Raw genomic sequence first — 16,476 nt, forward strand, 5'->3', positions numbered from 1 at the left:
GCTTATGCTGGTGGTCAAAGTGATAAGGCACCAGATGGATGAGATTTACCCAAAGATGATGACACTTCTGTGAATTGTTATGCTTTCTTGGTTGATTTGCCTCATCAATGTTGCACTGGGATTGGGGGAGTACCTTTGGAATAACAGGTAGAAGATGGTTGTTCTTTTTTTCAAGAGTCCTGTGCAGAAGATTATAGGATTGCTGATTTTCAGAAAGAGAAATGCAGATTTTGTAGTTGGCGATGAGGCCTTTCCTCTTGGAAGAATACTGAAGGTTTCATAGAAATTTGTTTATCCAGTCAATGCATGTGCTTGATTAAGTCTAACAAACATGATACCCTTGGAGTCTTGTTGGGTGGTACCATCGGTGCATGGGCCATTGTCTTTGAGCATAAAATTGGTCTTATCTTCTTGGTGCAAATGTTTTGCCTTGTCACCAGTTCAGTTTCAGTGGGAGCAGTGTCAGATTTAATAACCTCAAGACTGTATCCTGCTCTTTACTAATCATACAGCCCTGATTTCCCAACTTAAGTATTGCTTTCAATCTTGTAGTCTATCTCTCTTAGCTTATCCCCAATGGTCCCCAATTTTGGTTCTTCAAACGTTCAGTTTGATTGCCATTTGTGGAGTGTATGTTCACATCAGAAGGAGTCAGTTGAGTGGGGCCCAAGTCCGTTAGAGATTCCTTCCTCTGATGAGTGATCCAGCATCTCCAACTGAGCTGGCTTGGTATTTAAAGCATGCAGCTGAGTTGGTTGAGGCATATGACCAAGATGACTACTGGAGGCCTCTCTTTGGAGGCCCTTTGGCAAATCAAACTGAGAGGAAACCCTGTCGAAGATCCAGAGAGCATGCCAGAGGAATGGCATACCCACCTGGCTTGTGGGAGCATGAGGGTCCTTCAGGAGAGCGTGACTTGGGAAAAGGCTGTTTCAGCTTTAGTGTGACCCAGATAAGCAGAAGTAACTAGATAAATGTAATGGATATCACACCTGGGAAGGGAGCACTGCTAGATTGTCTCCAAAAGGGTTTAACTATAGGCTACATTTTTTAACATGATTAATGTATTGATTATGCATTTCTTTACCCTTATAATCAAACTGATCAGAGCAGGACTCTTTGTTATCACTTTTACCAGTTACTGGACAGGAAGGAAGGAATGAAAATGTCCAACCATTTCAAAAGCCTTCACATGAGATGCACAGTCATCACAGATTACACTTGTTGAGTTGGCTTACACGACTCTGGATGAAATAATATTAATATTTTATTGAACGAGTTGCGGTTTTTCAAGTGAAACTATCTTCTTGCATGCTGAAACACTAAAGAAATATTGCTGACATGGCGCCATGTCTGCGGCAGTAAAGTAATACGTCAATCAAAGCTTTTGAGTGGCATGTCAATTTAAAACCATTGTGCTGTGATAGGCTGTATATGCAAAGGAGTTTTCACCCTCATATATCATCTTGATCATGGGTTCTAAAAGTTTTTTTATTTGTATTTTCTTTAAGATCAATGACATTTCTCATACAATTTTCACATTGTGATTGTTTTTTCCTGTCCCAGCTCCCCCCAAAAACTAAAATGTACACTAAGTATTCATTCAATTTTAAATTAAATTCAGTGAAATAATTTAAGTATGAAAGAGTGAAGGCACTAGTCTCTATTCCTTATTCTTAATTCTCTAGATTTCCCTCTCAGTGTTCTGCAGCTTTATTCATTTCCATTTCAGTCCATTCAGTCAGTATGTAGAGTTCACCTTCCGTCTTGTCTCTGCTTTTTTCTCCCTCTCTCCGTTCCCCTCAGCTTCATGGTGCTTCACAATCCCATTCATTCAGAATAATTTCCTCTCATCACAGCTACTCTCCAAATTACCATCTTTTAAGTCCTTCAGGAGTCTCGACTCCCCTTTTACCTTTCCTCTTCTGCGTCGCTTTCTGTCTAAGATTTTGTTTCAATTTCCCGTCACCTGCTCGTTCTCCTCTACCCTCACATCTCTCTGAAGACCCTGTTAGATAACAGGCTTCCACACGTTGTTAGATATTCCTCATCAGTGTGTCTCAATTCTTCTCTGATGTGTTTGTGTAGTGCAGAGACACAAGAGGAGCGGGGCCTCTCAGTGTATCTTCGTGGAATCTAAATATCAGACTCCTTCACTGCGTCCCCAGTCACAGGATACTACACTATCTGCTTTCATGTGTCTACTTGATTTATTACCAGGTCTTTTCACAGGCTGCGGATGAAAGCAAACAACTGTGGAGCTGAACCAGCCCCATGATGGTTTGTCTTTTTAATAAAGTTGTCTTCCTGTGCACAGGAAATACATGGGAAATAGGTTCAGCTCTGCAGCAGGTGGGCAGATAGTATTATATACATCATTAATTATGTCAAATCAATGATATTAGAAGGGTTGAGTATAGGGCACATTTTATAGAATGTCTACTTACCGAATAAATCTGTCATTTAAACAATAGAAACAGTAAACTCTATAGCCGCTCTTAAAATGAACCAACTCACTGTTATTACTCACATTAAATTAGCATTTTGTCAAAAGAGCTAACTGTTGTTGTTGTTGTTGTTGTTGTTGTTACATTATCTTAGCTGGTATTACTCACATTGAACCTGATATTTTTACTGATGAGGAAGTAAAACATGGGGAACAGTTCCTCATAAATAAGCTCTGCACCTAATGTGAGTTTCTCCACCTCGACAACGTCAGAGTCTGTGGCTTTTCTTTATTTCTATTGATCAGTCCTTAAACATCCCCTATCCCATATGCAGTCCTTTCACATCATGCACCAGCTTCATTTTACATTTCTGTCATAGCCCATAGTGTCTTTGACCTCTCCTGCCTTCTCTGTTTTCTTTCCTCACTTTTCTTTTTGCTTCTGTGAACAAATTTACATCAAATTAGCTCATTTTTAATTGTTCAGCCAGCTGATATGATGAAGGCAGTCTGCTTGAGTTTGTGTTTAGATCCGTATTTATAGCTACAGTGTGTCATCGTGAAATAACAGACTGTTGCGAAGGGGTACATGGACCAATGAATATATAAGTATGATATGTGGCTGTGTAATAAGTGAGGGATAATGTATGGTTAGCAGGTGGTTATGGCAAATAGAATCCCAACAGGGTGAACAAAGCCTGTTGCATTAGCATGTTAACCAAAACAAACATTTTAGCAACATTGTTAACCAAGAGCAAATCAAAGCAAAGTATGCTGGAAATCTTTTTCACAGATTCATTTGACATGATGTGTGATCAGTTTGCCTCTGGCGTTGCTCATGTTTGTGAAAGTTAATAACCGTCGTCAAGGGGTTTTGACCAATCAGAATCAAGCATCTTACACAGCTGGAAGATCAGTAAGAGAGGCGGGTAATAATGTAAGATACATTTTCCTCAATCCTCAGTAGGAGATGTACCTGAGGTTCTACTTCTTCACAGTCAGATGAGTAAGCTGAATGCAAGATGAAATCATCAAAAACAACTGTAAAACTAACTCGGATAAAACCACTGAATAAAGATACTGTGACTTGTTTTAATATTTAACATTTAAAAATTGGTCAGTGACGATTCCAGACAAAATAACCTAAAACATACAAGGAATGAGCCACAGGAAATCTATTGACAGCTGTACAAAAAATACTAAGATGTAAACCCAAGTGTAATAGTCCACATGTGGTCTGGCCATGTCTTCAGTTTACCATTTTACCCTTTTTATCCTTTTTGGCCAGAAAACATTCACATGTTTGGATAACCTTGAGTTCTAGATGCACTAAGTATGAGGTTTTTGTACGTTTCACTTGTTTTCAGATGTAACAAAAAAAAACCTCTAACTCACCAATTAACTATCATCCCTCACACGCCAACACTGAGAGAGAAACAGTGTTTGCGTGACAGGCCTAAATTGGCCACAGAGCTGGAAACAACTGCACCCATTTTTCTCTCTGTACTTACCAATGAGTCGCTCTGCTCTCTTATTTTATGTCAGCTTTTGCTGACACAGTGACAGAGAGTATTAGTGGCTGATACAATAATGTTCCATTTAATGGGAGCATTTATTCATGGCGGAGTTATTACTGATGAAATATTTCATACTGTAGACTCAGGGGATGTTAGAGGAAATGTAAATTTAAAGTAACCCATGCCTTTATTTCTTACTGTTGTTGACCTTTGAAGTGAATCTGGTGCAAAAGTATGCAAAAATAAAAAATCAACTGTTTTTAATTCATACAGTGGACTGATGCAGAACTGCAGTCTGTGATTCACTTTATTAATGAAGTGCTGGCAGGTATGCACAACACCCACAGTGCTCACATAACCCAGCCAGCTTTAATGGCTACAATAACTCTTTCCCTAAGTATCAGAGGTCTATGCAATGTCATCGGACCCCCCCTTCCCCTTTTCTGTGAACACACACAGATATGTTCGACCCCCACTAAACCACCACCTCTCAGGTCTCTCAAATTTGCCAATGCTTTTCATGGGTTGCAAATTAGCTTTGACCTTGCGAAGCTGAAAGGTTGAATCCTGCACACGGGTTTCTTTGGAGTTTTAAAATATTTACTATCTCATAATCAGCATTCGTGTGGCCAACCCCAGCCCCTAGCCTGATAGTGCCGCAGAAAAGGAATCGAGGAGACAGCAATTATTCATGCCTCAAGTCTCTGCCTGTGGAGGAGACAGAAAACCTAAAATAATACCCATCTTGCTCCTTGCAGGATAAAAGTTCTCTTTACTTTTGTTCATGAGTTGTTCCCCTGTGACGAGTGTAATACATAAGTAAAGAAATGCATCAACTACCTTTAAGCTCTTAATCAAAGTGGCATCTCAACTCTGAGGACAGTGGGTTCGGTATAAGGCAGGTTAATACCAGAAGTTTTAACTGTAAGTGAAGACCTGAGGAGGTTACCATAAATCCATGAGCATCATAGTTTTGATGGTGAAAATCTTGACAACACACTCAAGGAGAACTCAAGGGGCAGAATGTGTGTTCTTACATGTAACTGATGAAAACAGGACTAGCCTTCCTCTGCTATGACTTTGGAGAATAAAGCCAGAGGTATGTTGGGACTGAAAACCTCATAAACATCAGCCTGATCTTAAATGAGTTCTGTAAGGCAACAGAAATGAATTCACCAAAGGATTTTCTTTGTAGCTTCTGGGAATCAAACTTCAGCTTAAGAGACAGGAGAATTAAGAATGGTAGTAGGTGAACACAAATCCTTAGTTCCCCGTGCTTACTCACAGCTGTTGGAACATCATATGTACATGAAATACACCAATCAGCCCTATCATTATGGCCACTTCCCTAATATCCTATAGGCCTCCCTCTCGTCATGTCAGTGCCAAAACACCCTTGACCTAACCAGACATAGACTCCACTGGACCTCTAAAGGTGTGCTGTTGTATCTGGTACCATGACATTAGCAGCAGATCTTTTAAGTCCTGTAATCTATGAGGTGGGACCTCCATGGATCAAACTTGGTTATTCAGCGCATCTCTCAGATTCTGGATTAGAATGGGGGAATTTGGAGGTCAGTCTCATTTCACCATTCACCATTCACCCATAATAGGCGCTTGGACTGTGTACAGCATTGGCACCATGACTGGTCTGCAGCTACGCAGCCTCATACATAACTAAATGAGATGCAGTGTGTGTTCTGACACTTGTCTGTCAGAACCAGCATTAACACTTTAAGGGATTTGAACTCCAGTAACAGACCACAGGGGCCAGGCTTTACTACCTGCAAGAGCTGCAGTTTTGGAGATCCTCTGACCCAGTCAACCATCACAGTTTGGTCCTTATCAAAGTCACTCACATTCTTACGCATTTTTCTTGCTTCTAACACATCAGTAAGTGTTCACCTGCTGCCTGGTGCCATTTCACAACATGATCATGATATTCACCTCACCTGTCAGTGGCCATAATGTTGTGACTTAGCAGTGTAGCTCTAGTCTGATTGTCTCAATCAGAGTTGCCATCTTAATTAATTATTCAAATACTCAAATAGTTTCAAATTATTTCATCAAGTCTGCAGTTTTGTTACAGTGACTCACCCCCTCATGAAACCACGTTTTTCACCACACTGTAAGGAGATTAGCAGGCACATTCAAAGTTGAGTAGTTTTTATTTTATTGATAGAGGAGCTCAGGAGAGTAAGGCAACATGTGGAAGAGAGAGTTGGATTGACATGAAGCTGATCTGTTGTAGTCAATGTGTTAACTTCCACTGGATCCACTTCGTTGCATTCCGGCTCGACGTATCAATCTCAACAGAGCAGATCGAGCAGGACAGGAAGTCAGGCACCAAACAAAATCTGTTAAATTTTCAGAATAAAACATTCAGTGTTATTGCTACATCGTTTTTCACTTAACTACAACAACAAACCTTAATGGTGAGTGAAGCCAGACAAAAGGTCAGAGGTTTTTAGAAGCCAATGATGACAACATGGATGAGGAGAGGAGTTGGATAAGGAGTTGATTCAGTAATTACTGCGGGAAAACCTTGGTCATACATACTAATCTGAACAACTGCCCCTAGGCTTTCATTTTTAAATTTACCTGTACCTCATTGGAAAAACTGTGGAATGAATACTTTATTTGGACCTGAAGGTGAGCCAAAGGGGATATCAAGACCACACAGATTACTCAAACTCCTTAATTATGCTCATAAACTGAGAGGAGGCTTTTTAAATTCCACTGTCTCCCATTTGGCAGGTTGCACCTCCCAGAAGAGTGTATGTCTTTAGCCCTACAATAATATATTCATGCTTCTTTAGACCTTTTGTGAAAACTCAATAAGATAAAGGATAATTTTCATTCTTCAGAGCGAATCCTAACTGCTTCATTCCATAACTATTGATCCTGTTTTAAATGAAGGGCACAGGTTAGGCTGTAGAAGAGACATCTTTTCTTGCGGGCAGGTGTCCAGAGCAACTGATTGGTTGCTGTGTTTAAAGCAGAAAATGCTCAGTTTGGGTTGCAGCATCCCTGCGGGGGGAGGGGAACAGTTAAATATTGAACAGAACCGACCATCTTCCCTCCGTTTTCTCTTCCACTCTCCGACATAAAGCTAAAGGAGCTCAGGAGGAATTAAAACATAATGCAAAGGTCTTTCCACTTATTGCGAGGCAATTATTATTGATGACCTGTCACATTAACTCGCTTTGGTGAAGAATTATTGCAACAATTTGGAATAAAGTGTAGAACAGAAAAAAAGAGAAATCATTAGATCCTGGGGCTAGTGTTATGAATTACGTGTAATAGCCCTTCTATTCATTAAATCTCAATGGCAGGGGACACTTTCAGCAATCTTGAAGAGGCGCGCACACACAAACACACACACACATACACACACACACACACACACACACACATACACACACACAATGTTGAGGCAGTCTAATTTTCATTTGTTGACATTGAGTTTTATGTGGTCCTTTATTCATTTTTTCTGGGCTTGTCTCCCTCAGGGGATTGTTGGGCTTGTTATGGCAACTTGCTTCCTCAGAGATCACTCATTTCTGTGTGGGCTTCTGCCGCTCTTGTTCTACTTGTAGCTCCCATAATGCACCTCTTTCAAACTACCCAGCAGCACAGTTCAGGTTTTGACAGACCAGCAGCAGCAATATAGCCATAATTAGTTTCCCGCATGCATAACATTGATGTAATCCTTTGTTGTGTTTTATTGCTGTTTTGAGGATGTTATGGATTTTTGCAGAACATTGAGCAGCCTTGATAGATAGATCCTGCATTGCAACTTAATGAACTCATATGTTTGATTTATTTTCTTTGCTTATAACTTCATGCTGTTACCCCGCTGACCACAATTTCTTTTCATCCTGAAGATAGGAGGAGGCTGTTGAATATGCAAGATAGTGTCCAAGTCCACGTGTGGGCTTTATTGAATGATTAGCAGAAGTAATTTGTTTTCAGAATCTCATTAATCTACTCTGACCTAGCAGGCAATACTGTGCAAGGGCACTCACAAATACACACACACACTTACACATACAAATTTCTCAGAAACTTCTTTTTTTCTGTCTCTAATTCTTTCACATGCATGGGTGCCTGCATTGGAAAGTGTGTGCACATGTGTCTGCAGGTCCTCTGCTGCAGCCTCCGGGGACTCTTTCATCCTGGCAGTAGAGCCAGCATAGATGCAGATTGGTGAATTTCCAGTCGCGGCCAAAAAGTTGGACATAATTGAGTCATTGAATGAGTAAAGTCTGCAGGCACTTTCAGCACTTTCTCTTTCTTTACTTTCCCTCTGTTTGCTGGCGATCCTTCTTTGTGTCTCTAACTATCACTGCTGCAGAGCTAACACAGAGTAATATGTGTCTCCTTGTGTTTCTCTTTAAAGGAGGATAAGTGCAGTGTTTTCAGATACTATAGAAACAACTATAGGCGAGGTGAAAGGCTTTTTCATTTCCTTGGTTTCTTCTTTACTGCCACAGGTTATTCCAGGTAATCAAGGTGTATTTTGTGTCTTATAAATATACCAGACACCTCCAGGGGCTTCTGAATATTTTCACAAAAAACCAAGGCTCTGTTAATACAAACTAATGCTATCTCTTTCAGCCGGTGATGTGCTCACACTCCCACATTCAAAGAGACCCTGACCCACAGCTCAGACACAAGGACACAGCAGCTCTGTAAGCCAACGCTTAAGCCAGCTGCTGCCTTATTGATCCAAGCAAGTGAAAGCGTTGCATCACAGAGCTATATCTAAGATAGAAAGGGGAAAAAGTCTAATCCAACAGAATAAAAAGATGCCTGTAGGGGATGAATTTTAATATTTACAAATCTAATACCAAGGGGAAAGAGGAGACAGAGAGATGTATGACATGGAAGGCTGTTAAAGTTGCATACTTGGATTCAAGGACGCAGCGACGGATCATTTTAGATCAGTTGTAAATTTCATTTTATTTAATAAATCAAAAGCTGTGTAGAAAATGGTACGTGTCCGACTCAAAGGATGCTGTGACAGAAAGCGTGGTGTTTGTAGTTTAAAGAAAAAGACACAGTTAAAAAAAGAGACTTCTAGTAAGCCACCCAATTTAGAAGGACTCTTTGAGAAAGTAATGTGCCAGCAACTGCTCAATAAAGACTCTTCTAAAGATGTAGCACCAACTGAACGAAGGTGTGAACGAGCTCATAACTGGATACACTTCCTGCCAACTTTGAGTAGATTGAGTTCAATTAAATAGTTTTGATCTCACTTGTGATTATTTAGTAAGAATTTACCGCAATAACACAACAGAGTTTGAATGAGAAACATTAGTTAATTATCACTTTTGTATGGACAATTTTAGCAGTTTGCTTTGATTAGACAATCTGGCATTTGTACCGATGTTTCAGCAGACACTCGGTGAAGCAGATGTCAGATTTGCAAGCTATCAGGACTTGCAGTAAATTAAACAGTCAGGGGGAATTCATGAAGAATGGATTGCAGCTAAATGCCCCCACTATCTGCTCCCTCTCACTGTGCAATTCCCAAAGCATTTTGCAATAATAATAATAATCTTTATTTATATAGCACTTTTCAAAATAGGATTACAAAGTGCTTTGTAAATAAGAAACTAAAAGACAATGAAAGAGAAATGTGAGAAGGAAATAAAACAATGTTGGGAGACTTAAAACAACAAAAGATAAAAGATTACAAAAATCAAAAGATCAGAAATATAAGATTATAAAATCCTGCTAATGGTACTGCCTGAAAAGAATTTAAAAAATCTAGATTACAACATGCTCAGGTGACATCTTCTGTACAAGCACATCAATAAAATGTGTTTTTAAAAGATATTTAAAAGAGGATAAAGAAGTTGCTAATCTGATCTCCTCAGGGCGGAAGCTCTCACAGAAAAGGACTGGTCACCTTTGGTGCTCAGCCTAAATTGTGGGACGATGAGCAGAGCCTTGGCTGAGGACCTCAGGTTACAATTGGGCACGATATATAAATATATTAATTTAAGCCGCTGGCCTAGTGGTCTAAGCGTATGCCCCATATACAGAGGCTATAGCCCTGTCACAGTTGGATTCCAGCCTTGACCATTTACTGCATGTCCTTCCCCACTCTCTGCTCCCCACATTTTGTGTCTCTCTTCAGCTGTCCTATCCATAAAAGGCGAAAATGCCCGAAAAATATACCTTAAATTAAAAAAAAGATATTCAAGCCAAAAAAACACCCATGAAGTTTTTCAGATCCATGCAGTTTGCTCTTGTTTTGCATCTGATTATAGGATGGCTGTTAGCATCTCCACTCTCTGCTATGCTGAGCTGTGCTGTGCACTCTCACCCTCACGGAGCTCAAATCTGTCCACGTATAGCTGAATCGGATGGGGACACTTTTTACAAGTGTGTTGTGCAGTCGATTCATGACAGATGTGATACGTATTTCACAGTTCATAACAAAGCATCCTCTCTAGAGTGAGCCAGCAAGAGCTGCCTGATCAAATGGAGAAACATGTCATGTGTAACGGTTCCACACTATTGCCACATGCAGAAAGGTGTACCTGTATGTGCTGGGGTTGGGTCTGAATGGTTGAACTCCTTTTTAGAACAATAACAGTTAGATATATTATTTTTAGGTCACTCAGAGGTTGAATTATTGGCATTATCACTGAAAAGTTTAAGTGTGACATTGCTTATAAATATTGTGGGGAAGTTTCTGCTAACTTTTAGCAGATGGTTAAAATGTCACCACAACTGCCCGTGATGTTTGTGAATAAGGTGAGGTCCATTTGCAAAGAAAGGGGCCAGTTTTGACCCATATCACTGCATAAAGGCTCATTTAAATACATGCAAACATCACAGGCACACAGAGATGCTATTTGTTCTGCAGCACGGTTTGTGGTGCATTTAACCCTGTGCGTGTCCTTTGTGAATAACTCACAATCTATTTGTGAATCAGACCTTGAGTCTTTATTTCCTGTATTTATTAATCTGAATAAGAAACCTCTTCCCTTTCTTAATTATCTCCTCATCCTAAAGCAACTGCTCTTTCCATTTCAGTCTCCTTTGGAGCCCAACCTGCTCATACACTCCAGTCAGCTTCCCCTCTTAGATATTTAATAGATTTCTCATTCACGTTTTAATGCAGGAATGACGAAACTAGATTTCACTGCTTAATGTACGTTTTTTCAAAAGCTACAGTCAGAGCAGGCTGGTACTAAAGGGACGTGATGACCTAATTGAAGCTGAGGGTGGACTTTTCTTATATACTCATCATTTCTTTTCAGTGAAACCATTGATGGAATATTCAAGCCTTCACTTTAACTTATAAAAAATCTATCAAAATGTCTCTTCTACTTTTTAAGAACCAATGAGGGACAAAATACGGCTCAGTTTGTCACATTTTAGTCATGAAGACATAAATACTCTGTGGTCTTGACTTATAAAACACAGCAGTGTGTATTTTGATAGTTAATAGGCGTCACATACCTTCCAGAAACCGGATTTTATGATGTTTATGATTCAAGTTATTGATTCCCACCAAATAATACAGCTCTTGGTTATATTGCTTCATCTCCAGCTTTTACACTTCCTTCCAAAAACCAGAAAGTATCAATATAACATGTCCTTTCACAGAGAGTCAATATGGAACCAGCTTCAGTAAAACAGATCAGACGGGGAGCTGGTGGTCCAGTTTAAGAGTAACTATTCTGCTTCAGTCCAGCCAAGAAGAGGCTTACAGAAGCCCTGAACCCTTTTAATTTATTAAACAAGCCCAACTCGCAAGGCCAGGCGACAAGGAGAATGTTATAAATATTAAAAGAGGAGTTTGCTCTGCCACGCTCTCATATTAAATCACACAGAGAAGAATGTGTGTGCCCTTATTAAAAGATAATGTGTTTTGGCCCCATAAAAATGTATACCCTCCTCGCTAGATCCCTCTCCTCCTTGTCGTCTTTCCCCTTCTGTCTCACTCCAACTGAAATTTCAGCTTTTTTCCTGTCCATCAATCTCTATGTTTTCATTTCCTTTCTCTGTGTTTCCTCTGACGCCCCTGCTGTGGTTTTCTCCCTCTGTGAGCCACAGTGAACCTGAACAGAATACATAAGAGCACAGAAGATGAACCATGTTTTTAAAGTGCTGCCATGAAAAGTATTTACATGCTGTAAGTGACTCCATGAGTTAAAGGGAAACTCTCAATCGTGCCTTGTGTATTGATACCTCATCTACTGTTAGCTTTTGAAATATCTTAAATGAGTGCTACTCTGATTTAGCATTTCAGTCTTGTATGAGAGTTTTGAGAATTGGATTAAGCAGCGATAATGTCTTTAATTATCTGCACATTCATGTTCCTTGTCAGAATCCGGTGCCTAAGCTTACCAAATTACAGCTCAACCAGCAACAGCAATGCCAGATATGTTGACGTTTTATGCTAGTAGCAGCTAATGTAGCCTTGAGTTGCCGGCCTCTAGAACACTGAATCGTTTTTAATTTTCAACCAAGGGGCAACCTCTGGTCTCAAACTATGAAGCCCATGCGGAAGTGTTATAAACTGCAATTCATAGAGAACAAAAAAGACCCAGCTAGAAAAGATAAGCTAAAGTTGAAAGAAGTAAGCTAATAAATATAACAAAATTTAAAACAGTGCAATTTAAATCAGCCTATTTGTCTGGCAAAGTGAGTGTGTGTGTTTCAGCCCTGAGGAAGACCAACCTCCTAGCTTTGTAGTTGCTAAAAAATTGTGATAAAGAATTGCTAGTTCCCGAGTAAATCACCATGTATAGCTTCTTCTAATGGAGCTTAGAAGCTGTGACAAGACAGTAGCATATTGCTAGTAGTGTAATAAATGATTGAGTGGAGAAGCCGGGTGTTGGGAAAATACTTAATGTAAAAATCAGTTGGACAGAAAACTGTATTATCTTACAGTTTTTGCATGACTGGAGTCTCCGTTATCTGCAAACCTTCACCAAGGAGCAAGCAGCTTATCATTTCCCTTCACACGTCTGATTGTCCAGTATCCATTCCTGAAGAAGTGATGCAGCACTAGCAGGATTAGACGACATGTCCTGAAAGTGTCAGGAGGTTTGACTCGCTGCCCGACCTCTTGGACATAACACCAGCATATTGCACGGCCAAAGTGTGTCATAGTCTATGGACAGACACGTGACTGTTTGGTCATGGCTTGTTTGTGCCTGCACTGGGCTGTAGCAGCCGGACAGAAGCGCAGTAGTAGTTGGACGGGGAGTGTGTATGATGGTAAAAAACACTCCCTGTCCTGACAGATAGAGGTGAAGAGACACAACCATGTGTGTAACTAAACGCCCGAGTCCTCGCCCTGCTGGGCCGTGCCGGGGGAACATTCCTCTACTCTCTGCTCCACTGACCAAGCAGAACTGCAGCACAGTGAAACCGCGCTCAAACGTCTCTGTGTATGAGCGCGTGTGTCCGTATGAGTGTGTGTCTGTCCACCGGGAGGCAGTGGAGTGTGTCGGCCCGGTCACTCAGACCATGGAGAGTTATGGAGCGAGAGCAGGCCAGCTGTTCAATTTGGCCACATGGGCGGACGCAGAATGAAAAGGAGAATAGTGCAGAGAAACAGAGTCGATATATGATTTGTGCTGTATGTGTAAACCTGCCTTTTGTTACCGCCTGCCCTGCTTTGACTTTGCCATATTTTAGCTGTCATGAGCTCACTTTGAAATATGATCTGAATCATAATTATGGTGTGTTGCCAAGTAGCTTTACACCATAGACTGTGAAGTTAATGGACATGACAGATCCAAGAAAGTGAAGCCAAAAGCATCTTGATTGCACTCTGGTGACTGGCTGCTGTATTGGTCACAAAGCCCACCTCCTCTATGTAAACAGATGGGACATGGCTCAAACTATAAAACCAAATTAAACGTCCAATAAATGTTTCTCCAACATGGTTTCTATTATTGTAGTTTATATTTATCATGCAGATTTAGGTCCAAATACACTTTTCCTTTAAAGCTTTGTTCCACTTAATTATTTGATGCTATAAAAATGGGTGTAACTCAAATGCAGCTCCTGCAGTCTTCTGCATAGGAATGGCAGGATAGAAATGCAACAGAAAAGCATAACTATAACATTGTCTGCTACAAGCTGACTGAGGAAGCTGTTCTGCTTTAGGCTGTACTGTTCTTTTTGAAAGGGATGTGACATCAGTTACCAGCCAGTCTCTTATGCACAGACTCTGGCACCAAGTGATGTGATCAACACGCATTGATTATAAAAACTATCTAAAGATTTTTATGATTTTAACAAGAACTTTTCTCATATTTCTGAGACAACTACCTTATTTTTTTCTCAAGGAAATGAAATACACTTCCACAGAAGTTTGATTGTTTTCCCTTTAATTTATTTGTATTTTATTAATTTATTTAATTATTTTAATTTATTATTAATTAAGTGATTATATTATGTTTTATTATGTTTTATTAATGTATTTAATTCTATAATAATATGTGCAATTCATGTATTTGATAAATGGAAAGAGTAGCATATTGTGCTACTTTGGAAAATAAAGAAATTAGCAAAGTTTTCTGTATTTAAAAAAAGAAAAAGAAAATAAACTGAGAATTAAGTTGATTTTCTTTGATGCAATACATACTGTAGAGTCAGATTTTGAGGCTTAACATTAAACAAACACTTACACACCAAGAGGGCGACAGGGTAGTATAAGGCATACCATGACTCTTGGAGGAGGATAATGACATGACTGCTAATTTCTCAGGTGTCATGGACTGATATGAATAATACACGCTTTTTCGTTACCCATCTGCCCCACCACTCTTTTTCACATCAGACTCGGTTGGTATCATGTCCTCACTCTTACCTTGAATAGCCTGCAAGCTAGACTTTATGGGGAAAAAAAATGGGGTGAATAAAGGATATAAGCTTTTGTTGAAGTCAGAGGAATCCTTTGATGGGTCTTCAGATGAAGCGTGAACAGCCTCATTATGCAGATTCTTCAGACTTCATGACTCCACTATCACTTTGACTGCTTTTTCCAACAGCTAGGAAACCTGTAGCATTTCCCTAACACCCAGTTCATTTTTCCTGACAACAATCCTTCCTCTCTGAGAAACAGAAAAAGATTGATCTGTTCTTTTTATTTTCCATGAGATGATTTATTTATCACATACCACTTTTCCTCTGCTGCCCTGGTTTGCATGTTGGGGACTCCTACTGCACCATGGGGGTGATTCTGAATTATTCACTTCTCTTTTTTCCCCTCTTTCATTCTCCTTTTCGCTCTTTTTGCAGGCCCAGTGTGTGTCTGCCTGTAGCTTCTCTTTGTGTCATGTGATGTCCTTTCCTCTTTCTCTCTGCATTTTATTATTCTCAGAGAGTGAGGCAGCTCTTCTCCCACTGCACAAAGGGAAAAAAGCGAGGAATGACAGCAGCTCATTAGAGCAGGAACGAACTGGAAATAATCTGCTTTCTCCTCCTTGCTCTGTTTTGTATTTTCCACCTTTTGCTGTCCCTCTGCCCTCGCTCCTTCACCTCGCCAACTGGTGCCTTTATCTGCTGTCTTTGTCTCTCTCCGTCTCCCTCCTCAGATCCAAATGCGGTGGGGCAGCACGGCACTGACCATGCCTTGATCGGAGGAGTGGTGGCTGTAGTGGTCTTTGTAACCTTGTGTTTAATCATCGTTCTGGGAAGATACCTGGCCAGGCATAAAGGTAAAACCACAGAGGATCAGACCTGGGTCTTTCAAGACTTTTGGAACTGACAGAGCATGTCGTACTTGTACTGTTAGACTTTAGAGTCCTCCCATAATTCCCAAGTTACAAAAGTAAAACATACCTTCACTGGAGGATAAAAATGAAGGCTTCAGTTCTGCACACATGGCATGATCTCAAAAGTGCAGCTGTTGGACTTATTGAACTATTAGATTGTTCTTATAAAAATGCCAAACTTTTGTATGTCTTAATAATAGTAATATGACTATAATAACAGTAATAATATATTTAAATATATGTAATACTATTCTTTTTTTCCCTCCAAAATTGCACTGCATGATCTCAGAGTTAAAACTCAGGGGAATCTAAAAACAGATAAGATACACTCCTCACAGAAAACAATGAATTCCCCATCTTTAACACATACGACCACATGAGGAAATGTGATCACATATTATGAGTCACAGAGAATGTGTGGAAAATCTGAATTCACATGGGCTTCTCACATCACACCATGGAAATGTTCATAAGCTCTATAAATAGATCACCTGTTGTTTCGCACATGAAAGGGACGTATATTTGAGTCAGTGCCACTCATGAATTATACAAAGGGTGCTCATTGTAGCAACAGAAATTGTCATTTTTTACTACCAAAGTACTCTTGTGATAGTTTGTTGGTGTAGCCATGGTTTTTCTGCACATCCATGAACATTACCAAAAGCTTATACTATTTGCCAAACTTAAAAAATTAGGCCCAAAAATGTGTTGAAGTCATAGTCCTCTAAGTAATGTAATGAAGCCCTGAGTCGAC

General features: G+C 40.0%; 1 protein-coding gene across 1 annotated transcript in view; it reads left to right on the top strand.

Moving 5' to 3' along the window:
- The window catches only part of cadm2a (cell adhesion molecule 2a), a 282,932-nt gene that overhangs the window by 261,081 nt on the left and 5,375 nt on the right, over positions 1-16,476 (top strand). Inside the window, exon 9 of the mRNA XM_034684257.1 lies at positions 15,543-15,665. Coding sequence (XP_034540148.1) covers positions 15,543-15,665 — 123 coding nt within the window. The remainder of the gene's footprint in view (positions 1-15,542; positions 15,666-16,476) is intronic.

This window comes from Notolabrus celidotus, chromosome 5 (assembly GCF_009762535.1).
Source record: "Notolabrus celidotus isolate fNotCel1 chromosome 5, fNotCel1.pri, whole genome shotgun sequence".
Taxonomy (NCBI): Eukaryota; Metazoa; Chordata; class Actinopteri; order Labriformes; family Labridae; genus Notolabrus; species Notolabrus celidotus.